The sequence below is a fragment of the Lissotriton vulgaris genome, chromosome 5 (genome assembly GCF_964263255.1).
Source record: "Lissotriton vulgaris chromosome 5, aLisVul1.2, whole genome shotgun sequence".
Lineage (NCBI taxonomy): Eukaryota > Metazoa > Chordata > Amphibia > Caudata > Salamandridae > Lissotriton > Lissotriton vulgaris.
In genome coordinates, this window is record NC_141693.1 from 63,534,072 (window position 1) to 63,561,117 (window position 27,046).

General features: G+C 45.8%; 1 protein-coding gene across 1 annotated transcript in view; it reads right to left on the reverse strand.

The window, feature by feature from the left end:
- LOC147710173 (E3 ubiquitin-protein ligase TRIM11-like) overlaps positions 1–26,288 on the reverse strand; it is a 71,735-nt gene extending 45,447 nt beyond the window's left edge. The window contains exon 1 of the mRNA XM_086919324.1: positions 25,872–26,288. Coding sequence (XP_086775450.1) covers positions 25,872–26,288 — 417 coding nt within the window. The remainder of the gene's footprint in view (positions 1–25,871) is intronic.
- Between the last annotated feature and the right edge of the window lie 758 nt (positions 26,289–27,046).

Genomic DNA, 27,046 nt, shown 5'->3' on the forward strand with positions numbered 1-27,046 from the left:
ATGATCTAATATCAGAGGTCAGTAAGAAATGTACCTGATTTTCGTTGCCACTGCGGTAGCACGATTATGTATCGCCTCGGATTGGCTCAAACCTGACCCCTCAACGTTTGTATTGTGGCTGAATAGATTCATGTCTATTAATAATATAGAGGTCAGCTTATACAAACTTAAAGGCCATAAGAAGGAAAGACTGGTCGAGAGATATGGTCCCCACTCACAAACTGGGCAGAGGGCTCTGAGTTGAGCTAGAACCAGTAGCCTTAGCTGCGGATGGACTAAGGTTATATATTACTCGACCTAGATGACATTTTACAGGCCCAGCTCTTTATAGGGGATGATATGTCTTCCATTGGTTCAACCTGTTAAAGGTTATTAAACATGTATTTATAGCCACATAGCACTTTACCGCACTATATATGAAATCTAAATTATTTATTTAATGATGTATTCAGATGGAAGTTACTAGTTGAATTTGGATCAGGATATTCTGTGCAATTTATTGACACGTAGCACTTTATATGTTATATACAATTCTGCTGCTTCCCCAGCATTATATTGCTGCATGAAACCGAATGCGTTTTATGTTTATTTCAATGGAATGTTTAGAAGAAACTCACTGGTCAAGTCGGTCTTAAAATATTAGGTGTTTATTTATTGTCACTTAGCACTAATTACTATGTGCAGCTCTGCTGCTTTTGCTTACTAAATATCGTTGTATTTGAATTCTCACGTGGGTGTAAAATACAAAACAAGCATTAGAAATGCAATGGCATTGTAAATGGCAATGTCTTTTCGCCATGTGTTATGGAGTGTATGCATGTGGTGTGTCGTGGAAATATGTGTGTTGGATTGGAATTGTATCAATGGTGGCATGCTGCGCTTTAGATGAATATGTTTAAAAGTAAAGGGCACCATACTGCGATTGCTACAATAGTTAATTGTGGATGCGTTAACAATTGATGTGTGCACTGATGGCTGGTGCTGTGTGTGCCTGTAGTAATTGTGCACTGTTGGCTGCTGGTGTGTGTGCTTGTTAAAAGCGTGCACAGACGGCTGGTGGTGTGTGTGCTTGGTGAAAGGGTGCACTGACAGCTGGTGGCGAGTGCGCCTAGTGAAAGCATGCACGGATGGCTGGTGTTGTGTGTGACTGGTAAAAATGCACTGACAGCTGGTGGCGAGTGCGCCTAGTGAAAGCATGCGCTGACGGCTGGTGGTGTGTGTGCCTGGTGGAAGCGTGCACTGCCGGCTGGTGGTGTGTGTGCCTGGTGAAAGCGTGCACTGATGGCTGGTGGTGTGTGTGCCTGGTGAAAGCGTGCACTGCCGGCTGGTGGTGTGTGTGCCTGGTGAAAGCATGCACTGATGGCTGGTGGTGTGTGTGCCTGGTGAAAGCGTGCACTGACGGCTGGTGGTGTGTGTGCCTGGTGAAAGGGTGCACTGACAGCTGGTGGCGAGTGCGCCTAGTGAAAGCATGCACGGATGGCTGGTGTAGTGTGTGCTTGTTAAAAGTGTACACTGACGGCTGGTGGTGTGTGTGTGTGTGTTTGGCGAAAGCATGCACTGACATTTGGTGTTGTGTGCGTGGTGGAAACCTGCACTGACGCCTGGTGGTGTTTGTGCTTGATGAAAGCGTGCACTGACGGCAGGTGGTGCATGGTTGTGTGTGTAGTTGTGTGTGTAGTGGTGAGTGTGTGGTGGTGAGTCTGTGGGGGTGAGTCTGTGGTGGTGAGTGAGCGGTGGTGAGTGGTGATAAGTGTGTGCTGGTGAGAGGCTGGTGTGTGTGTGGTATGTGAGGGTGGTATGTGTGTGTGGTGTATGTGTGTGTGGTGCGGTGTTTTGTGTGTGGTCTTATACTCACACACTGCTCACCCTGCACACTCACACACTGCTCACCCTGCACACTCACACACTGCCCCTACACACTCACACACTGCTCACCCTACACACTCACACAATGTTCACCCTGTACACTCACACACTGCTCACCCTGCACACTCAACACTGCTCACCCCACACACTCACACACTGCTCACCCTGCACACTCACACACTGCCCCTACACACTCACACACTGCTCACCCTACACACTCACACAATGTTCACCCTGTACACTCACACACTGCTCACCCTGCACACTCACACACTGCTCACCCCACACACTCACACACTGCTCACCCTGCACACTCACACACTGCTCATCCTGCACACTCACACACAGGTCTGGGGCTTACAAGCTTGACACCTGGCACAGTTGGTTCATTCATAGCACTATACAATGAATGTACTTGTACGGATCAATAATAACACTATATATTTACACGCCAGGAGACAATTTCGTGCCTACTGTCGACAATAATAATATTAAGAGTTGCTTATAAAAGTGAGTTTTCCTGCTTTGCATGTAATCCATTGAGCAAAAAATGCTTTATTTTGGTGAAACAAGCATACGTGGGTTTTATTCTGAAAATGCAACATATGGGAATCCTATTTTCCGTTTCTTTTGCCTTCTCTGCCCTGGGGTCAGCGTGTGAGTGAGATTAAGAGAGTTGTGCGCATAGTTTACAGGTGAGCGGCAAGAAGAACCCTAACACGATTAACTCCGCCTTTCACCCTTCTGATGCCATTAAGCGCCGAGGCTTTTGATGCAGGCGCTGTACCAGTAATGAATCGGTGTGTGCCCCGGTGCTGCCACAGAGAGGGGTGCAGTCCACCCTCATCCACTTGAGACACTCTTCCCGCCACTCTCCGCCCCTGTGTAATCACGGCGCTGCTGCGTGGGAGGCTTCGCGTGGTTTATCCTGCGCAAAGCTCCGTTTGATTTCTATATCTTAATCTCTGCGAGTTAGACCCCGGCATGCGAGGCTGGTGGATAGCGTGTCCTCCTCTTAATGTTCAGTCTTCACTGTTGGTGGGTGTAGGGGCCTTTAAATTACACAAACCTATAAAAACATACCATACCATCGATTATAAAATCCCGCACCTTTGTTATTCTCGTAAATTTTATGTCCCAGGGCGCAGTGAAGCGGAAAAGGGTAACATTGGGCCAGTAAACAATGCACACTATTAAATATTATGGTTCAATAATTCTATCGAGGTGTTCGGGGGAGAATCTTGTAAATGCCACCAGAAACATCGGGTGACTTTGTTGGGCTATAACTCACCTGTTATTTGTTAGGTATATGTAACGGGGTCGGGGCGGGTTGCCGGGAAGACTGGTGGATCCCTGATTGTGCCCCTTCTGCTCTACAGACTGCAACTCCGAGGGATGAATGGGACGTGGATCAAACCGAAGAAACGTCCACAGCCCCCTTTAAGTGGGCGTATGATGACTGCAGTGAGGACCCGCCTACCACCGACGTCGACACTCCTGGATGGTTGAAAACAGGGGAAGCCCTGTACGCGGCGTGTGACGTCATCGGCGAGCCGAGGGACAGAGAACGCGAGGAACACCGAACGGAGGAGAAAGACGGAGGAGAAAACGGAAGACAGGAAAACGAAGGAAAGCCAGGAGGCCAACGACCCTGTGTTCCGCCGTGCCACGTTCCCGAGGGAGGAGTGTGGCTTAGCCAGGTACGGCGGCGTTGGGCGGCTTGGGTGGGGAGAAAGAGTGCCCCTTGTGAATAGTGTAAAAAGTCCCCTGTGTGTTTTCTTTTCCTCTGTGCTTCCCGACCCCCCTCCTTTCCGCTACCCGATACCCGTACCGTACCTATCCCACTTTCCCTCACTCTCCCGAACAACCAATCACTAGCGTGATTGTAAACTACACCGGTGGCCCTCACAACCACGGGATCCCCTTTGGTGCATACGCTTGTCGGATATATCGACTAACGGCCGCCCTCTGTCCATCTTTTTCTTCCATGCTGCTGCACCGAGGAAATTGACTCCTGAGACCATACCTTGCCTGGGGTGTCCGCGACGCTGCACCTAAAGACCAGACCACTAGGATCATCCTGCGTCCCCCTGGAAATCCACAGAACATTCAGCGCTTGTTGCCCCGCGTGCACCGAAGACCACCACCACGGATAACCTCGAGTTTGCGAGGGAGAGACTAACGTTCCATACAAAACGTACCAGAAAAATAAAACCGAGTTTGAAGAGATATTCTGGTCAAGTTTCTGTTGAGTCGCCTGTTGTCACCACCGAGAGTGTCCCCAGCCCCCCTCCCACGCCTACATTATAATATATATTTTTTATATATATCATGTTTATATTGGGTGGCAGTATGCTTCAAAGGGACTGTTTTTGGCATAAATAGGTTTTCTAGGAGACGGTACGTTAACTACAGTGCTGTACAGTTTGGTTGTGCGCAGTACAAGGATAGACACCTGTTAGTTGTGTTACTCAGCAGTTGCGTTATAAGCCGCAGTCTTTCAGGCATTAATTAAGAAGCGCTTTCAGCGGGCAAAGCTCCCGCTGCTGTCTCCGGCTGCTGATAGGCCCGGATTGCCAGTGCAATGTTCAGGTGTCCTTTGCCATTCTCGGAGAGGATGCTGCTTAACAAAGGGCTCTGATGCAGCTGAGTTTGTGATGCTTGCATTATATAAATGCATCGTTATGTTTAGAAGGTGATTATGTGGGTGAAGGAAACGAGTAAATAAATATAAGGCCTCCTGTTGTGTGAAATTTATAAGTCACAGGGATGGATGAATGTGTGGGGGGGGGGGGGGGAGGTTGTGTGGTTCAAACCTAGCCTTGCTACAACATGCTTGGCAGTTAGGGGGCGTTGGAAGGGGTGGTGGGGGCACCAGAAGACCAGAATGGTGCAGACACGGTGGCCATGGGACAGATTATAGTAAGATAACTAGCGGGTGTAAAATTACCGCCCTGAAATACAGCTGCTTTTTGTGTAATAACACTATCCAGTCACGCAGTAACCTTGTCTATAACAGCCCGTAACATGTATTGCACCATACACTTGCTTCAGTCACTAACCAGAGCTCAATTTAACACATCATAAAATTACACATCAGAGTTTATCTTGGAAGTTAACGATACAATGCAAATTGTGCAATGTGGACTTTGAAGAGCGAGTCTGTGTTCTGTACTGGTCAATTCGTTCACGTGTTGTTTTGTACTGATCGGGCCATGGCAAACTTTGTCGTCTGCAAAGAGCTTATAAAACCTGGAGAAGAACATGGCCGTGCCCGCCTGCGGACCGAAGAGCAGAGAGTAGCCGGAGGCATCTGAAAAATGCACGGCGAAGAGCGGGACGGTTCGTGGAGGCACGTCTGCGCTGCGAGGGGGCCTGGCCACGAGAGCACACAGCAAAGAATGGTGCACGCGCGCCCGGCATCTGTCTTCAATTACCGCGGGCCCTGACAGCTGGTAATTGAAGAAATATGCCCTTCTGCTGCACGTGTCCGCACGGAATATGCACTACGTAGAGCAACTCTAACGCCTATGGCCTATTGCGTGCTCTCTTGTAAAAACACACGCATGCGAAGCCCAATTGCCATGCAGCTGGCAAAAAAAAGGACGAAAAATCACGAGCTGTCTGAATTTGTTAGGTAGCTTTTCGGACACCCTCACACAAGACCGCTTGGGCTCCGCCTACACTGCTACGCAGTGTGACGTAGGCCCGAGCCCTAAAAAAGACCTATACTAACTGTTCCTTCCAGCCCAGGTCATCTTCATGGCCAGCGGCATCGCATAAAGCGCTCGATAACAAGACCCCAGCTTACCTGGCAGACAAACTACACACGTTCAAGGAACGAAATCTGACCAGAAGCGAGGATATCATCAGACTCAAGACATGAAATTGTAAGAAGAAAAACCCCGAAGGCAAGCCTTCTCCGTTCATGCTCCCAGGATCTGGAACAGCATCAGTATCAAAGTGGCATCAGCTCCAACTCTCCCCAATTTAGGAAAATGCTGAAGACTCATCTCTTCAAGGAGCGCTATCCCTGAACCGACAGCCGACCCTTACCCTTCCCCAACCATTGCATCTTCCCAGTGGCCAGCCCCTCGGTTTACACTCTATATCCAGATTGTAAGTACCGCCCGTATAAATTAAGACTGTCAGTACCAGTAACAGATGTCCAGATTGTAAATTCTGGCCACACATATCCATACTGTTCATAAATAAGTTACATCTAGACCATCTCGGCTGATTAACCATATCTGGACCTTGTCCTATACAGGTGCCCGCCACATGCATCGTCTGTGACAACCAAAGAAATTATCACAGTCTGTGACAGAACACAGGCACAGGAAGAGTGCAGGCCCCAACCCAAGGCAGGGTCTGTGACAGAAAACAGACACAGGAAGAGCGCAGGCACCAGTCCATGCAGGGCCTGAGACAGAGAACAGACATACACAGGAAGAGTGCAAGCCCCAATCCCAGGCAGGGTCAGTGACAGAGAACAGACAGACACAGGAAGAGTGCAGGCACCAGCCCATGCAGGGCCTGGGACAGAGAACAGACAGACACAGGAATAGTGTAGGCCCCAACCCCAGACAGGGTCTGTGACAGAGAACAGACAGACACAAGAAGAGTGCAGGCACCAACCCCATGCAGGGTCTGTGACAGAGAAAAGACAGACACAGGAAGAGTGCAGGCACCAACCCCATGCAGGGTCTGTGACAGAGAACAGACAGACACAGGAAGAGTTCAGGCCCCAACCCCAGGCAGGGTCTGTGACTGAGAGCAAACAACCAAAAAGAGAGAGCGGGCACCAAATGTTGACACGGTGTGTGACAGAGGACAGTCACAGGAAGGGAGTGGGTACCTGCCTCTTACATGGTCAGTGACAGAGAACAGACATATTGAGAGAGCGGGTACCAGACTCATACAGGATGTCTGACAGAAAAAAGGCAGTCATGGCAAGACAGCAGGTGCCAGCTTCATACAGGGTCTGTGAGTAAAAACAGATAGACACTATACAGAGTAGAAGGAAAGAAAGAGGCACCTAGAGAGAGCGCAGACATCAAGACCTTTCATGGTCTATGACAGGAGTCAGGCAGCTGCCTGCAGAGAGAGACTGCAACAGAGCAGGTTCCAGCTCTTTACAAGGTCTGAAGCAGGAATCAAACACCAGCCTTTCGGGGTCTGCAACAGAAAACAGGAACAAAGACATGCAGGGGTCTGTGACAAGCAACCTACCGGATTGCAAGAGCAGACACCAGCCCTTTACCGTAACTGCAACAGGGAACAGACACCAACCTCATACAGGGCCGCAGCTGGGAACAGGCAGGAGTAGTAAGAGAGCAGGGAACACGCTGATGCAGTCTGCAGCATGGAACAGGCAGCCAGGAGAGCAAGCACAGACCCCAAGCATAGTGTATGGCACGATGACTTAACAGTAGGGTCAAAGGTTTGGGCGCGGTGTCCCTGTGACAAACGGCTTCCGTTTTACTATCCTGGCCCGGGATATCTTCTCGTACAGGACACCCGGACCACGAGCCCCTGACATGTGCCTTACATCTGTCATGTTTCTCCCCATCAAAGTACAAGGCTGAGGTCCACCCACAGTGGTCCTGCTTTTAACCCGGGTGGATCCCCCTCACATGACCAGCCCTTGACACTACTAAAGGCTTGTGGCAGACGAGTATAGAAGTGGGGTGGATGTCGCCTCAAACTCAGATCCGAGAGTGACTGATACTACCTTCTGACTCTGTGTAGTATGTCTTCTCTGGGCTCCATCTGACTGTAGCATACATGTAGGGACACAGATGTGTATAGCGCTGTATTACCATGAGCAGGGCCTCACAGTGCTGTCAGGCTCAGGTACCTTCAGGCCCAGGTCTATAGGATGCAATGATTGTGGACATGTGTGGTGATGGGGGCCTCGGTGTGTGAAACGCTTTCTGTTGTAGGGTGAATCAGAGTCTTGGTTGTAGTCTGTACCTACAGCCCCCCTTCTCTTTGTAGCCTCCCCACCACTCCCTGCTCCTCACACCCCCTTTGCCCCCGCCCTCCATTAGAATGTTTTTAAGGCCAAGTGCAACGTTTGCCTTGCATATCTATCCCGATGGCAGGAGGGATTTGTGTGGTTCACTCTCAAGTTCACTGGTTCCCTCCAAAGGTCTGGGGCCAATTATGAATCTGACTGGACAGTTGGATTGGAGTGAACTATCCTAAGACAGGATATAAACTGTCCAGTTTTAACTTTGTGGAGCTCTGCACAGCACTGAAGGGAACGCTGAAGACCAGAGGCAGGAATGATGCCCGCCTCCCGTCTACAGGAGGCGCGAGACCCCCAGGACCGAGGAAGGACCTCTACTGAAGAAACGCTGAATACCAGAGGCGGGAATGATTGCCGTCTCCTTCCTACAGGAGGCGCTGGACCCCATGACAGAGGAAGGACCTCTACTGAAGAGAACACTGAAGACCAGAAGGCCGTCTCCCGTCTACAGGAGGCGCTAGACCCCCAGGACCAAAGAAGGAACTCTTTTGCTGCTGAGGAAGGACCCCGGAGGTGGCCGGCCTGTGGGGGGGGGGAGGGGGAGGAGGGGGTTGTCCTGATCACCCCGAGCCCAGTCCAGTGCTTAGCACCTTGAGGTGAGGAGGTCAGAGACCCTGAGCTCCCCCAGACCAGGAACCTGTGATCGCAGCCCAGCCCGATGGTCATTCATCCTGTGAGGGGTCTCCAAAGCCAGAGAGCTTCAAGCAGCCAAAGCTACAGGAGATCTTCACCCTGTGTCCAGTGACTATGTAAGTCTAACGCCTGGACCCTGCACGTCCCTTTGTGTCTGATGAACCCTGCACTGCTGAGGAGTCGAGCCTGTGCGCGTCACAGTGCATTGCTGAACGTCTTTTGTTGTGCTCCATGTCCATGTGAGCCCGTTTGTGCCACACCCTGCATTGTCGCGTCAAGTGTTCTGACACTGACAACTCACACTGCAGTGCTACACTGAGTCCTTTGAGTCTAGTGCAAGGTCCCAAAACACCCACACACATCCCTTCTGATCCTCTACAGCCGCCTCCGTGGCTCACAGTATACAGCCTGTGATCCCAGCGCTCTGACAGACACACTTTGTGCTCTTTTGCAGGTTCTTATAAAGCCCTCATGGAGTGGATTCCCTTACGATCCCTAAACACCAACAAACATACCTTGTATTTTCAGCAGCCTTCTCTAGGGACACAACACCCCTAAATATACATTGTATACTCTTAAAGACTTAACAAGTGTATTAAATTGTGAATTGTGATCGTCCACAGACATGCCTTGTGCTCCTCTGCAGCTTCTTCCTCTGTGGAACTTACACTGCCTTCACTTGTGAATCGCAGGGCCGGTGGGTGACATTTGAAAGTGGTGGGCGCAAAGTGATTAGCATGCAGCACCGTAGCGAGCGAGCGCAGCGAGCGAGCCCGAACCCCAAAAGTGGGGCTTGGTGGGATAACCCCCCCCTAGAAAATTTTGGAAAAAGAGAAAAATCGTGCATTTTCAAGCAAATTTGAGAAAGCAGGAAGGTTAATAAAGCAATTGTGAAAGTGCAGTTATTACATTAATAGATGGCATAACATAGGTAGCTGCTTATTCAGTATAACCACAGAGCTTCATACATTCCGTCCTATTATGCTCAGGTGCTGAATTCATACTATAAGACTTTCATGGAATTCTCAGCTCTAAGAGTAGAAGAAGTTGCACAGCAGTTGGGAAACAGCCTTCACAAAGCATTGGGAACCACGCTTGTACTCAAGCTGGACAGCCCAAAGCAACTAAAACCAAAAAATAAAAAGAAGGCAACTGTGAGTTGCAAACTACAAAGACAATGGTAAGCAATAGGTGAAATGTATTCCCAGAGAAGTTTTCAGAATTTCCCCACGATGTCATGAGCAAACCAAATAGATGCACCATCTGGTAGGCTTCAACCTAAAAATGAGGCTCTGTGGAATAAAATGTTTGCCTAGGATCACACAGTTTGGATAAGCAGGGAAGCCGGTATTGCACGTTATCTGATTTTATGTTTTGAGATTTGGCCACCAGATGTGTCTGTCTGTCTCTCTCTCTGTCTCTCTCTCTGTCTCTCTCTCTGTCTCTCTCTCCGTCTCTCTCTCTCCGTCTCTCTCTCTCCGTCTCTCTCTCTCCGTCTCTCTCTCTCCGTCTCTCTCTCTCCGTCTCTCTCTCTCCGTCTCTCTCTCCGTCTCTCTCTCCGTCTCTCTCCGTCTCTCTCCGTCACCCTCACCCTCACCCTCACCCTCACCCTCGCTCTCTTTCTCCAAATTGCAGTTTTATATAGTGCAAGCTCGACCTAAAGGTATCAGAGCGCTTTACATGAGCTGGGAGAGAACACACATCCTATACTTCGTAACGTGTCCCTTTATATTTGTGGCAGGATGTCGAAGTGTTCTACAACCTCTGTCAAGCTTGGTGGTAATGATTCACCCATTCAGCGCTCACCTTTGGACAGTTAGCATCCTTCGTGAAAACAAATTTGATGCCACTCCACTTTATGCAGAAAAACTCCACTCCCCTGCTTTCGATGGTTCAGATGTCTCTCGCAATAACAAGTAGTATTTTCATTGTAGCCCCGCAGAAACTGCGGCTATAGTGATGGCAACGTGTATGACACCGACAGGATACTGTTTAATGGCCCGGAAAAGTTTTTTTTCATTCCAGCCTCGCAATAACAAGTTATTCTAAAAAATACTGTCTGTAATAAGTCTGCAGCCTCGCAGAAATCATAAGATGTGAAAACTGCAGGGCCACACAAAAGGGGAGAGGGTGTGGTCTGACGGCTAGCGTGGCCGACTTTGGTGCTGGAAATAAAGGTTCGAGCCTCGTATCTAGCTAAAGCTTTTTTATGACACTCACGAGTGGCTCTATTTCTTAATTCAACCCTCGATATTTCTTAATCCAACCCTGGTGGCTGGCTGGGTGGTTCATGGATGGATGCGTGATGGGTGTGTGGATGGATGCATGCATGATGAGTGGATGCATGATGGATGGATGGGTGGATGGATGCATGAATGATGGATGGGTGGATGGATGAGTGGGTGGCTGGGTGGATGATGCTTGATGTGACAACGTGTGTGAAACGACACTCTTTAATGGTCATAAAAAGTTTTATTTCATTCCAGCCTCGCCAACGTTTCTGGCATGACAGGTTAAGTGTCACTAAGTCTTCTTACGTGGCAATGGTCCACAGGTAGTGAACAAAATACAAAATGTGCCTTGTGCTATTGTTATGGACACGTTCCCCCTGGCAGCCCACGGGGAAACGCACGGTGCCCACTGCGGCCAGTCCAGCCCTTTCTGTGTATTTATACACCTTAACTTATAATTCAAGATTTTTAGGCAACATTGGGCTTGAATTAGCTAAAAATGTATAATAACATGCAAAGTTGCCCCTAACTCTGAAGCACACTGCTAATTCTGCTGTTTGGCTGAAGCTCAGACTCTGACGCACACCGCTAATTCCGCTGTTTGGCTGATGCTCAATAAAGTGTGATTACCTCCCACCACCTTCCCAATTATAGATTATAGCACGCTGCATGCACTTGATTGACTAAGGTTTTGTTGAGTGTGGAGGCTTGAGGTTTCATATGCTGTGAACTGCACAAAGTACACTCTGCACTTCCAGGTGTGTACAAATGTACGAAAGCCACTAAACAATAATAAACAAAACCAAGGTATTATTAGTAATGTGAATTAATTTGCTATCGAAATGCCTCTCTTTCTGTTACCAGGCACATTATGGTAGGACAATGGCCATGCCTGCATTGGACATGTTTAATTCAACAGACTCATTATTAGAAATAATGAGAAACAGTTAACATTTAAACCTTTCCCTCAACATCAGCCATTTCCTCGCAAACCAAGACATACCACCTTACATTTCTTAAGAAATACATTTGTGACGCAGTTCTTGGCAAACATGTCACGAATCTCTGCTGAGTTAATCCACTGCTACTCATATTGCTTAAAACACCAATTGCGAACAAACATTTCTCAACCCGAGACTCCTTTCCCTCTCCAACTGGCGGCTAATTTTCATTTCATTTCTTGCAATATTGGTTCGGAGATATTTACTTTTAATGTCAGAAAGATTTAGTTTAATAATATATCATCTCTATTAGGCTGCGGGGCGGGTAATTAAAAGTGTGCCGGATAGCAGCAGGGAAGCAGATGGCCTTTGCTTACACTGATGCAGTCGGTAAATAAAAGTGAAAAGTCAATGGCAAAAAGACGAGGAAAATCTGTTGGAACTGAAACCTGTTAATACACCAAACATTAGCAGAACACTGGCATGTTTAGAAAATAAAATGAACAGGTGTCCCCGGCCCCGGGGCCCACGCGTCTGTGCAACGGCTTGATGTGTAGGTTTTGCAACGTAAACACAAGAAACCCCCGTCCTTATTTAAAGTGTATATTTAAGAGCACATTTTGTATAATAATATATGGCTGCTGTCAGGGCCTAGTGCCACTGCCAGGCCGGGCCACAAATGAGGAAGAAACAGAGGCATTGGGGCAAAGGCTGTGCACGGTGATGAGTGAGTGAGTGCTTTGGATTGGAAGGCGCACTCTTACGACGCCGGCCTTCGGATTAGTGCACGCGGTGAACCCCACTTCAATCGGCGTCTCTGCAACTTTCTGACACGAAACAGTCAGGCCGCAGCACCGTGCACAGTTTACAGTGCATTGATGCGAGCGCCTGACGGTGTATTTTGTACCACAATTCCACAAACATAAATGAGAGGTTTCCACAGGGACACATTTGAAATAAATAACGGTCAATTTGCCGGGTTCAGACTCCTCGAAGTTTTGCCGAAGTGACTGAGCCACCACTGACCCGATATGCTAGTGCAGTAGTAAACGGAAATATACCTGATCCATCAAGTAAAGTAAGTACTCACTTCCGAGTCGAGAGAAAGGGCACACACAAACTGGCTCCCGCACACGGTCCACACGAAGAGACTGGTGGCGAGTAGTAGAGAGAGGATCTGACCAGTCAGCAGCGCCGCAAAATGGCCAATCACTGCATGACTACATGAAGTCACACACAGTGATTGGCCATTATGCAGTGTGTGTGCACCACCCACGCGCGGCATCCAATAATGGATTGCGCAGTGACCAGCCAATCCTGGCGCTGATTGGCTAGGGGGGCTCACTGACTGCTCACCCTGTGTCGCCTTTGAAAAGCCGGCCAGCTTAAACAAACACCCCCCTGGTCACTCTCTATGGGGGAACACTAATGCGCATGCTCGAGGTAGTTTCTGCCCCCCTGTCACTTGCGCGCTAGAAGATACCTTGGCTGGCTGGCTGTCTGCTGCTGCAGATGAGTGAGTGCGTCACGTGGACTGTCACTCAAGCTGCGCAGCAGTCCAGACCAGCCCCCCCTGCACTCCCGGATAACTCGGGTGCTTCCCAGATTCCCGGCGGCGCTCGCTCGGCGATTACTAACTTTTTCAACATCAGTCAGTGTGTGTTTATTTTATTGCAGCAGCATCCATGGGGCTTGTGGGGCTACGCCCCTACGCCCCAATGGACGCACCGCGGCTGGTGAATCGTGAACACCCACATACACTCCTTGCACAGACTTCTCTTTGGGGCCCACGGCTGCCTTATGATCCATAAACATCCTCACACACACCTAGAGCTCTTCAGCAGCCTCCTCAATGGACTCTCGGGTGCCCTTTAAATCCCTGGACACCCACAGAGACACCCTGTTCTCTTCTGCAGCCTCCTCAGTGCGTACTGTATGGTTGTATGATTAAACAACTGGCAGAGACCGGACCGGACCCCTCCTCCTGGCCCTTTTATCCCACACGCAGAACAGAGTAACCAGCCACCGAAATGTGCACTAGAGAAACCAGGAGTAAATCCTCATTGGCGGCGTCTGGAGCCACGAAAGGTACAATTGACAATTATTTTGTTAAAGCTGGCTCGCTCCTGATTGAGGAAATCGAAGTACTTGAGAGACGAATTTCCCAAGAAATGGATTGGGTTAGGAGATTTTCGATGGGGCCAATGGCCCAAGCTAGAACCCCCGATGGGAGGTTAGAAGCCACTAACCACGCACTAGGTGACCAAGGACAAACACAGCCATCCGGCCAATTGCCCACTAACCCAGATTCCACCATAGAGCCCCCTAGCGATCTTGAGGACATGAGTTTAATGGCTTTACCCATAGGCCAGACACCCCAAATTGTATCTGAAATACCGCTCCCTACATTTGAACCCAACATAGCTGAAACTAATGGTAAGGTGAATAGCCCTGATTTAACAAGGGGAGCTAGGGAAAGTGCCATCCAAAAAAGGAGAAAAGGGACTCATAACAAGGGAGGTAGTAAGTCTAAACCCTCAAAACTAAATCCAACTAGGGAAAATGGTGCTACAGGTAGCACCATCGACACCAACCCGGATAGGGCCAGTGCAACAATTTCATCACCAGTTACAATTCCTATGACCACACCATCTGGTTTAAATAATATCTCCGCGGAAAATTCTGGTGATGACATTACACTGGCAGATATAGGCACACTCTTTAGGTCCCTATTAAGTCCCCTTGAGGCTCGATTGATTAAGATCAAAGCTAGGTTGGTCAATATTGAGAAAACCACGGTCCAACTAGCAGACTTCAGGAAGCTTGAATCAAAAGGAGCCAAAGGGGGCATAGATCTAAATACCAAAAGGGGAACCGAGTCTAGCATAGTTCAGTTGAAAAGGGGCCCCGCTGCTGCAAACCAAGATTCACAATTTAAATCGAATCAAAACAAGAATCCCCAACCCCCGGCCAACCCAAATATCAAAACTGTTCCTCCAATAACTCAGACTGTACCGACCACACACAAAAATATCATTGTACAACCTACAGACTCTACCAAAACCCCGACTGTAACTCAGAGAGAATCAACATCTCCAGGAAAAAAAAAAAACATTCCCCGCAAAACCAAACCTGCCAACTTACCACCTGAGGCGTCTCCCTACACGGTCATCCTGGCAGGGGTTCCTGAGTTAAAATCTAGCGTTACAGAATCAATCCCTTCCCTCAAAAATAAAGTAATCAGCTGACTGTCTATACATAGACCACTCCCACGAGGCACCACCAGTGACATCATTATGGTTAGACGGGTCACCTGGGTGGGATTTACCAGAAAATCAATTAGAGGAGACTGTGTTCTAGTTACCTTTAGAGAGCCAAACACGGCCTCCTAGGTTTGCTCTTGGGCCCCAGATGATCTAGGCAGTGACATCCAAGCCCTCCCCCTCTCGTTCTTCTATCCTTCGAACTTATACAATCTGGAGGATCAGAGATGGGGCCATCATCAGGAAATGATGGAAGACTGGGAGAGCAGCCGCAGGGAGATAAGGGAACCTTATCATCATAGGAGTGGAGTCCCAGTAATCTCCATACCGTATGGTGAGGAGTTAGGATGGGAAACGAATACTAGGAGGAGAGGAGGAAGGAGGGGGAAGCATGAGAGGAGTCCCGGGCCCCATAGAATGCACTATCCAGCCTACCTCCCAACTTACAATAGATATAGTACCCTGGAAATGGTTGATTGACAGTCTGAGTCGCAAGGGAGGGACCAATCCCCTTTTCATAGGACTGAAGACAATAAACCTTGTGAACAAGTGCAGGTTCCACGGGCACAAATAGACCAAGCGCTTCACCAAGATCTAGAGTATCCCCTAGCGGACCTAGATGTGCTCAACTCCAACACTGGGCTGGTGCAGGGGCAGTCGCCCCTGTATCGATTGGCCAATCATGAAATCATTGAATCCAATCCTTCCAAAACAGGGCAACCTTCCATTAGTCCAAAATCCTTGATTTTGACTTCATGGAATGTTGCTGGGTTGGCAAACAAAATTGATTGCCAGGAGTGGGTTTCTTTTATTAACTCGAAAAGCGTATGCCTCTTTCAAGAGACGTGGGCGCGCGAAGAACTAGCATTACAGGGGTTTGCAGTATTTTCCAAATCAGCTAAATGGGGGGGACGGGGCAGACCTTCTGGAGGTCTGGCAACCTGGGTAGCATCTGATCTGGGCTGCCAGGCCAGCTGCCTGACAACCGTTTCAGATGACATTTTAGCCGTCCTCTTAGAGTGGCCACATTCCCCGAAACTGGTGGTAGTAAACGTGTATTCGAGACCTGTTTCCTTGGCACGTGAATCAAACACCATAGAGGAACTCTCTGCTTTCTTGAGCGGCATCCCAGGGGAATACCAATATGTGGTGGGTGGAGACTTAAATTCTCACTATGAGCCACTACCAGGCCTCCGTGATGGACCCTCCTGTGAGGAGGATTCACAGTGGCAGGTTCCGGTAACAGTGGCACCCCCACCAAGAGCATGGACTCCCCTTGCCCTGCAGAAAACTGCCCTTACCCTAAATCATGGTCTAAGGGCCTGTAATGGGCGCTGCAAATCAGATATCCCAAGCAAGTGCACATACAATAAAGTTGGCAGTGAATCACGACTAGACTATATTCTTGTCAAATTATCAATGTGGTCACAAATCATTGACTTCAAGGTCATTGATAGACAAGATAGTGACCACAACGCCCTGGAGCTTGAATATATTCTTCCAGGCATTAATGACAGAGGACCGGGTTTCAATAGAGATAAGTCTGGGTTACTCTTGGAGAATAATCGGAGGAGAGTTAGATGGGCGAAACTGGCCAGTAGTGGGGATAACTTACCCAAATTGTATGCCAGAATTACTCCGTTTCTAGAGAGGGCTTTTTCTATTGGGGAGGAATTAGGCGAAGGGGAAAATAGAGACCTGCTAGGTCAGATTCATGCAGATCTAATCAATACCTTGGAGTTGGACCTCTTTTCTAAAAGGGGGGGCAAAACCGGTTCAACAACCAAGAGAACGTGGTACAACGCCACATGCAGGGACTCTAAAACTAAACTGCTACTAGCAATAAAGGCGCACAAACCAAGGGATGAGATTCAATTAATGAGAAGGGCTCACAAGAAGCTCCTGGAGAATGCTAAGGTTGAATGGGATCAACATTATTGGGAGGAACTTTCAAGGACACTGGCCATCAGAGATTCAAGCAAATTCTGGCGAATAGTGTCCAATGGAACGGAGGATTTATCCTCGGCAATTGAGCCCAATATTGCACCCAGTACATGGCAAAATCATTACAAATCACTGTACGATACAGAGGAAGGGAGTTCGCAAGAACCATATTGTAGTGCATGGTTATTGTTAGAAATGACGCGCGTGAACGCACGCGCGTCATTCACAACAATAAACATCGCGTTATGGTTTGAATGTGTTATTGTCGCGTGTTGTGTTCGCGTGAGGTGTGTGTGTAGTTTTGTGCCGCGTGTCTGTATGTTGTTCTTTGAATGTTGAGGCGCGCATGCAAGTCTGAGTCGCGTGTGTGTGTTGTTGCTTGAATGAAGACGCTTTAGCTAAATAGAGTTGCCGTGCGGTTAAACGGCATTCAAGACTGTACGCTGTGACTGCAAGCTGTTCATTAAAGGATCTCCTTACCGGATCAACTCAATTTGTCTCCTGGAGAGTGTCTTCCTATTTTATTACACTGGCGACGATCGGAAACACGTGCAACGAGTACATTTTTCAAGAGTTTTCTTATTTTTTTTAACAAATTGTTCTCATTGGCTGTTTCACTTGGGAAGTTTTACACTGGCACATTCTATTGGATACCTTTCAACGTTTTTCATTGGATAATACTAAATGGATTAATAAGAGCTCTTTTCATTGGTTATTTCTTGGCACCATCATCTAAAAAAAAAAAAAAAAAAAGGAACACTTTATTTACTCAGTTCATTGTGGATTACTAACAACTGGAACATATCTGCCTTGGAGGGTATTTACAAGGAAGAAATTAACCGTAAGTGACATCTGTGATTCGCACACACTGTTGTGAGTCACAAATATTTCGATTGTTAAATAATTATTTTCTTCATTGTTTAAATCTTTTGTCTTTCATTAACTATGACTGGTATTCAACCCCCTCCTTCATTCTTAGCCAGTAAAGGTGATCCTCCTATTGAGTGGGACATTTGGGAACCTATGTTTTTGGCATATGTTGAAGTTTTAGAGGAAGAAGAATGTGGAGCAGAAAGGAAACTAGCTCTATTAAAGCACTGTCTTGGTGGAATAGCACTTAAAGAATTCAAAAGTCTACCTCCGTTAAGTGACACTTCTAATTTAGATGTATATCAAATTGCTACCAGGCAATTAGCTATTAGATATGGAAAAAAGATTAATATGGTTATGGAAAGATTTAAATTTTACTCAAGAAAACAACAAGCAGATGAGTCCATTGACAACTATGTATCTTCATTGAGAGCATTAGCAGTCACATGCGATTTTGAACACATTAATTATGACCAAGTCTTAAGAGATCAGATCCTTATGTGTACTAATAACAAGAAGATACAACAAAGACTATGGACAACTTCAGATATGACCTTAAATGCAGCAATTGAAATTGCAAAGTCAATAGAACATTCAGAAAAATTTGTAGATGAAATACGTTCGCAAAACAACAATAAATCTGATATTCTAATTATAAATAAAGAAAATGAGAAATTTAAAAATTCAGGGAAATATGGGAAATATGCTAACACAAGGAATGATAACCAGTATAAAAATGAATACAGAAATAGATGGCAAAAACCTGATCAGAGAACAAATACGTGGCAAAGATCTGATCAAAGGATGAATACGTGGCAAAGAGCTGATTCAAGAACTTATAATATGTACTGTTTCAGATGTGGTAGTAGTTATCATTTAGGGAATTCAAAATTGTGTCCAGCTCTGGACAAAGTTTGTTCAAGATGTGAAAAAAAGGGGCATTTTTCAAAAGTTTGCAGATCAGCACCAAGGAGAGTTAGTTTAGTTCAAGATCAAGAACATGAAAATTCAAGTGATAGTGAATTTGACGTGAATACCATAATGTGCATAACTAAAGAACCAAAAGTAAGGAAATTTCCTTCATGTTTTATCACTATTAATGGAGTCTCTACCAAAGTATTTGTTGACTCTTGCTCATGGTACACAATTCTGCCTAATGTCTTGTTTAAATCCAACTGGCCTAATATTAAATTGATATTACCAGATATCACACCAAGTGGATATACAGGGCATAAATTGCAACTCATTGGATATTTCATTGCTGAACTTAAATTTAAAAGCTACTCCACACATGGGAAGGTGTATATAACGGAATCTGGTGATTCATTATTAGGTTGGCCACATGCAGAACAATTGGGAATGAAACTTGATCCTAATGCTGATCCTCCTGTTTATTCTATTGATTCTGAATCTAGCAAATCTGTACAAGGTAAAACTGGAGAAGATTTGATTTCAAAAATTAAAGAAGAATTTCCAAAATTATTTTGTGATGTCCTAGGGAAATATAAAGGATTCGAACATCGGATAAAAGTGCATACAAATGCTTTACCTGTCCGCCATAAAGTGAGGAATGTGCCTCTTTCTTACAGAGAAAAATTAAAAGAAATTCTAGATGACATGTGTAAAAAGAAAATTATAGAACCCATCGAATCATCTCCATGGGTTTCTCCCATTGTAATTTCGATCAAATCTGGGGGAGATCTTCGTGTATGCATAGATTTACGCAGTTTGAACAATGCAATTTGTGTGGACTCACATCCCTTGCCCAATCTACACGAAATGGTTTCTACATTGAATAATGCCAAGGTATTCTCATGTTTAGATCTAGCAAGTGCGTATCATCAAGTAGTCTTGCATGAAGATTCAAAAGATTTGACTGCTTTTATTACACCTGAAGGGCTATATAGATTTTGCAGGATGCAAGTGCAGCCGCAGTTTTTCAGAGGCTGATGAAAGAGACACTGGATGGATTAACTGGGGCAATTGCATTCCAAGATGACATTTTAGTCTTTGGGAAAGACATAATTGAACATGACAAGCATTTATTTAAAGTATTGAACGCCTTATCGGAGAAGGGTTTAACTCTACATGCGTCCAAGTGCAAATTCAGGAGAGATGAATTAGAATATCTTGGACATTGTATTAGTGCTAATGGCATTAGACCTAAAAACTCACATTTGGAAAACATCAGCAAAGCTCCTATTCCTCAGAACAAGGAACAGTTGGTTGCATTTTTAGGCCTTGTTGAATTCTATGCAAAATTTATCCAGAACTATGCAAGTGTGATTGAACCTTTCAGGATGCTCTTGAAGAAGAATGCAAAATTTGAATGGACAGAAACTATGACTGAGACTTTCAATGCTGTGAAGTCAATAATTACCAAGGCACCCTGTCTTAAACCATTTGTAATTGGCAAAACATGTATTGTGACAGTAGATGCAAGTAGTTGTGGGTTGGGTGCCGTACTGATTCAAGAGGAATGGGGTAAAGAATGGATTGTATCGTATGCCTCAAGAACGTTGAGAGAGTCTGAACGTCATTATTCAGTGATTGAAAGAGAACTTTGGCGTGTGTTTGGGGTGCCGAACATTTCCGACCTTTCTTATGGGGAACGAAATTCACCATTAAAACCGATCACAAGCCCTTGGTACATATACTATCACCAGGTGGAGGACGTACTCTTTCTTCAAGATTGGCTAGATTATCATCAAGGTTACAAAATTTTCAGTATTCCTTGGAATATATCCCTGGGAAATCGAATGTTCATGCAGATTGTATGTCAAGGCTTCCATTGGCATGCAGAGATTCTGATGTGGTTGACAAAGATGAATGCGAAGTAGCACATGTTTATAATGATGTTAATTTGGTTTTTGGAGAAAATTCAATAGTAGAAGAAGAGACATGGAATGAAGAAATGAACAAAGACCTAGAACTCAAAAAAGTTAAGGAATATGTGTTGGGAGGCTGGCCTGAAGGAAGGAACTTTACAGGTGGTTTAATGAGTTATCACAAGATTAAGGATGAATTGGCTATAGAAAATGGGATCTTATTAAGGAATGATAAATTTATTCCACCTTTTGGTCTCAGGAAAAAATTTCTGGATTTGGCTCATGTGGGGCATTTTGGAATATCAGTCACTAGAAGACGTTTAAAGAATAATTTCTGGTGGCCAGGTATTGATTATTTTGTTGAGCAACAGGTGAAATTGTGTGAATTATGTGCTAACAGTGATAAAACAGCTAAGGCTTTGCCCAGTGTACCACAACCTGTTGGTTTACCTGCATCACCATGGAATAAGATTGGCATTGACATTATTGGACCATTCGGTGTTTTACCACAACAACATTCCTTTGGTATAGTACTTATAGATTATTTCTCAAAATGGCCAGAGATAAAAACAGTCAAGGAAGTTACTAGCGATGCTATTATACAGTTTATGGATGAAGTTTTCTGCAGGGAGGGTATCCCTCAGGAGGTAGTGACAGATAATGGTCCGCAGTTTGTTAGTAAGCAAATGGAAAGTATTTTAGTAGATGTGGCATCTTTCACAGAAGAATAGCAGTATTCCATCCTGAGGCCAATGGTCAAATAGAAAGATTCAATAGAGTTGTCAAGGAAGCTATCCGATTAGCTGTCAAAGGTGGATTGTGCTGGAACAAGGCTTTACAGTCCATGTTATTATCTTATAGGACTGCTCCCAATGCCATTACCTTGCTATCTCCTTTAGAGATGTTAAGAGGGCGTAAACCCAGTACTAATTTAGTTTCTTGGTGGTTAAAGAATAAGGATAGTAATCGCGTTGATTTTGCAGAAGTGGACTTTGAAGAAATTTGCAGGAAAGTTGATACTTATAAGGAAAAGATGAAGAAAGATCTGTCAAGAGATGGAACAAGGAGTTGTGTGCCTGTTCATGTTGGTGATTTTGTGAGATTGAAAAAAGGCAGTTATGTACATAAAGGACTAGCGAAGTGGTCTGATCCTGTTAAAGTTGTTGAAGTATTTAAGAATGCTGTAAGGGTAACTGATGGAAGTGTTTGGCATTTCAGCAGAGTTTCAAAATATAATATTAGCAAGGAATTTCCTGAAGATGTTTTATCAAATGCTGTTTTGAAGGAAGATGACTCATTCAATGTATTTTTGGATGTTGACGCTAATGATTCAAAGTCATCTGAATTACCTACTGTTTCCACTGACTGTGAATTACCTACTGTCTCCACTGATTGTGATTCACAAGAGTTGTTGAGGAGTTCAAGATGTCGCAGGATTCCTTCAAGATTCAATGACTTTGTTCTTTCTTAAAAAAAAAAAAAAGAGGGAGGTGTGTAGTGTATGGTTATTGTTAGAAATGACGCGCGTGAACGCACGCGCGTCATTCACAACAATAAACATCGCGTTATGGTTTGAATGTGTTATTGTCGCGTGTTGTGTTCGCGTGAGGTGTGTATGTAGTTTTGTGCCGCGTGTCTGTATGTTGTTCTTTGAATGTTGAGGCGTGCATGCAAGTCTGAGTCGCGTGTGTGTGTTGTTGCTTGAATGAAGACGCTTTAGCTAAATAGAGTTGCCGTGCGGTTAAACGGCATTCAAGACTGTACGCTGTGACTGCAAGCTTTTCATTAAAGGATCTCCTTACCGGATCAACTCAATTTGTCTCCTGGAGAGTTTCTTCCTATTTTATTACACATATAATATCGGAGTGACTGATTATGAAGGCCAACCCTTCACAGAAAAAGAGTTGAGGGTGGCTATAGCCGGATTGTCATCAGGGAAAGCCCCAGGGCTCGATGGGGTTCCAGGCGACCTGTATAAGCAGGAGCCAGGGATTTGGGCCCCCCTACCTCATGTTGCTATTTAATGCTGTCTTAGGGGGGATGGAGGTCCCAGATACTTGGCTGGGAGCGGAGGTGGTCCCAATCTTTAAAAAGGGATCCCTACTGCTCCCAGCCAACTATCGCCCGATCAGTCTCATTGACGTATCCCAAAAGCTCTTTGGTAGACTGATCTTGGACCGGTTACAGAACTGGATGGAGGAGACTGACATTTTGACCCCCTACCAGGCGGGATTTAGGCGAGGGGTATCCACAGTCGACCAAATTTTTAGGCTGAACCTATTATATTGGAGGACAGCGTTGATTGAGGGCGGCACCTTGTCCACGGTTTTCGTGGACTTGCGTGCCGCCTTCGACTTGGTCCCAAGAGCAAAATTGTGGCAGGTCATGGAGGAGATGAATGTCCTGAGAGACATCTTGGCAATCCTGATGAGACTACACCATAACAACTTTGCGCGCGTTAGGTGCGGCAGAGGTGGCAATTTAACCGAAAGGTTCCCCGTTCACAGGGGGGTAAGACAGGGCTGCGTGCTTGCACCGACCCTGTTTTGCCTCTTTGTGAACGGGGTAATCGCGCACCTCACCAGGATCCCCAACATCGATGCCCCCAAACTGACTGGCAGCAGGGTGCCCGCAATTATGTTTGCGGATGACACCCTGCTGTTGTCCAAATCCCCGATGGGCATACAACGAGTCCTGGACGGTTTTCTGGAGTTCTGTACAGAAAGGGGACTTGAGATAAACCCCCAGAAAACCAAATTTATGATCCTCAACCCCATGCCTTTTAATCGCCCACCCCCCCCTTCTAGGTACAGTCCGTTTGGAACGGGTCCAGACAATTGATTACCTAGGGATAACTCTCAATGAAAAATTAACGTGGTCGGCACACCAGCTAAAAGCAAATATCAAATTGGCACAGTTGGCAGGTGGCACCATGAGAATAGCAAGTAAATCTCCCTACTGCCCCCTCACCCCCGTAATTGAGATCTACAAGGCGCAAGCTCGGGGGGGTGTTATATATGGGGGCGAGCTCTGGGGTCACATTCCATCACCACAATTAGCGACCACCGAGAACAAATTCCTGAGGCAGATCACCGCCCTTCCGATGAGCACTGCAATTCTGCCCCTGAGGCTCGACATGGGCCTCCGACCCATAACGGAGGAGTTGGGGCTCAAATCACTTGCATTTTGGCGACGCTTATGGAGTAGCCCAGACCTTTCAACTTACAGAGCGGAGCTAATGGAATTCTTATTGTTGCCCAATGCCACCAGAATACCCTGGTTGAACTATATCAAGAACATTACCGAGGCTATTGGTCTTCCTGAACTCTGGTCGGATCCAGTAAATGTAAGCAAAAGGACCCCCAGAAAGGTGCTATCTAGAGCCTACTATGATCTAATGCTCTCCCGAGCTGCTGAGGGCACCCGAGATGGATCATTGACCAATCAATTTATAAAAAGTAAGGATTCCTATCAGTTGGAAAGCGTCCTTGACGCCATGACTCCGGTACTAACTAGGAAATTATTCCTACAATGGAGATATGGGACCCTCCCATTGGCATCCTTCATCGCATCATGGTCTTGCCCCCCTTCCACGGAAACTTGTCCCGCATGCGGCCACACAAAGGAGAACGATGTACATGTGGTCTTTTTCTGTAGCGCCTATGAGAAAAGTAGGAAATATTGGCTGGTACCTTTACTTAAAAATTTGGGATTAAGAACATTTCTACCCGCTTATAGAGTTCTGAGGACAGATCTAGCCCCAATTACGGTATTTGCCCTATCCAAATTTTTAACTGCAATGTGGTATGCCCGAATTCGCTGTATTAAGAGACTTGGCGACACTCGTCAGACTTGAATTTCATCACACTATTTATTTTGATCACTATTCCTGTTTAATGAGTTTTTAATTATATAAATGTAATATTTTATATCCTTTTAACAAAAATTGTGTTATTATGTGCATCTTTTATGATCTTGTGATCGAAATAAAGATTTTTGGAATGGAATGGATTAAACAACTACCACTGAAATCACGAATGCCTAAACCACGAAGGCTAAAGAACGACCAAATGCTAATCACTAAGTATTGAACCACGACTTAACTGAACCACGAAAAAATTATTTTGACATACAAACCGAATCTACCCATATTTTCAACCTGGTGTAAATGAAAACCTGCTATATTTGAAAATGACATTCTTACAGTGTTTTTCTTTTTTAACAATACTATTTTTTACACGTAGACTCTTACCTCTTTTTTTAATGTCATTTTCTACTTTGCTACTAACTTTTAATCTCCAGCCTTGAATTAAATAAAAATATTTCTGGTATTGACGTTTGATTAAAGAAAATCTATTTTTTCTTAGGAAACTGGACTATCTTAGGATGTTGTCATCAAACATGAAAATACTCGTAGCTGAGCCATTCCTAGAGCTACAGAATTAATTGCAGAAAAGACAGAAGAATGGAGGAAAAGAAATTAATGAAACCTGACGAAAAGGGCGATCGTAGTGATGAAAAAAACAAAGTGCTAGAAACTGATAAATAAAGCGGATGTGCCGGGTGGTCTGTTATTCAAATGATTATATATTATCCAACCCACTTTTTTTTAGCACTGATCAATAGAATCTGAATTAAAAAGTGCAACATCTCAGAGATCACACTGTGAATCTGGGAGTGTGAAAGTGGTCATAACTAGAATGCTAACTTAATTTGCGGCATATCAAACGTAAAATTAAAACCAAATGCACTATTTTAAGCGATTTTAAAATAAACACTTCAGCATAAAAACATCTGAAAACAATCCTACAGTGCCATCTATTGGCGGCACTTGGTAAATTAAAATCTATATACATTTTTGCTCGTGTTGATAATTCGTTGTTAAGGCCACTCGTTGTTTAATGTAGTAGTTGTTGAGGTGGTCGTGGTTCAGTTTCAGGTCGTTGTTTATGAGTTGTTCAGGCCACTCGTTGTTAGAAAATCGTTATTCAGACTGTTTCCCCATACACAGGGAGGGGGAGCAGATGACTCCATGCCAGCGGGACCCAACTATTTCCATGTCAAGGCTTTTGATTTAACATAGTGCATTCTGGGAGTTGTAGTCTTGGTTCACTTTACTGGACCCTATTGCTTCAACACACCAGATAAAAATATGTAGAAAGCAAAATCCAGGAATGGAAAAGTGTTGCGGCAGTGGCATGGAGCCGTCTGGCCACCTCATAAAAACTGGACTTGTGAACCCTGAACATCCACTGACGTACCTTGTGCTCCTCTGCAGCCTCCTCTACAGGACTTGCTGAGTGAGTTTTATGCTCCTTGGACTCCCGGCAGACCCAGCATATCATCCTCTGATCGTCTGCACAAAACAGCAGCTGTGCCTGCCCATGTTTCTCGCATAGATTCTCCTCCGGGGGCTTCACGGAGGGCAGATGAAGCTGTTTTAACATTTCCACCATGTTCCCCACTAGTCTGTTGGGTCGGAGGTTTTTTCCCGAAGATATTTCCCTGCACTGTGGACAGGGGAAGTTTCCATCTCTTCCCTCCCAGCTCTGGGTGATGCAGGAGCGGCAGAAGTTGTGTCCACAATCAAAAATCATCACCGGATCCTTAAAATATTCCAAACAGATGGAACAAGTGGCCTCTTCCTGGAGGTTCCCGAGCTGAGCTGCCGCCGCCATGATGCAGAAATGCAGGAAGTGAAGGGAAGTTTCATTTCTCTCTCTGTGTGCAGTGGGTGTGTCTGTGCGTCTGTCCCTCCCTCCCTGTGTGCAGTGGGTGTGTCTGTGCGGGTGTGTCTGTGCGTCTGCCCCTCTCTGTGTGCAGTGGGTGTGTCTGTGCGTCTGTCCTTCTCTGTGTGCAGTGGGTGTGTCTGTGCGTCTGCCCCTCTCTGTGCAGTGGGCGTGTCTGTGCGTCTGCCCCTCTCTGTGTGCAGTGGGTGTGTCTGTGCGTCTGCCCCTCTCTGGCTGCGCCGGGACTTCCGGGTTCATGTTACACTCAGAGCAGAGAACTGACTCCTCTGCTGCCTGGGCTCTGACTCGAGGTTTCCCTCTGTTCTCAGCTAAAATACCAGCATTTTGGTTTTGTTCTCAGATTCTGGAAGTGCCAGGAGCGGTCACCTAAATATGCATTTCTATTATAATATTTACTTGTTTTAGAACTGTACTGACATCTGGAAAATAATTATGAAAAATTTCCTTCTGCATTTGCTGTTTTACTTAATGTTTAAAAGGCAGAAAAATGACTGCGTTCTTAATTCTTCACATATAATAATTCATAATCAGGTCACTGGCATCACCCCATTGGAGGAGCAATTTATACCGCAGGGTTGAGTAAATTATACAGCGAGATTCTGTAAATCATGCGGCGGAACAACAATCTCTGACCGCATTATTTCACTATCGTGCACAATCATTGTCTGAGCAGAGGTTTCATCTCA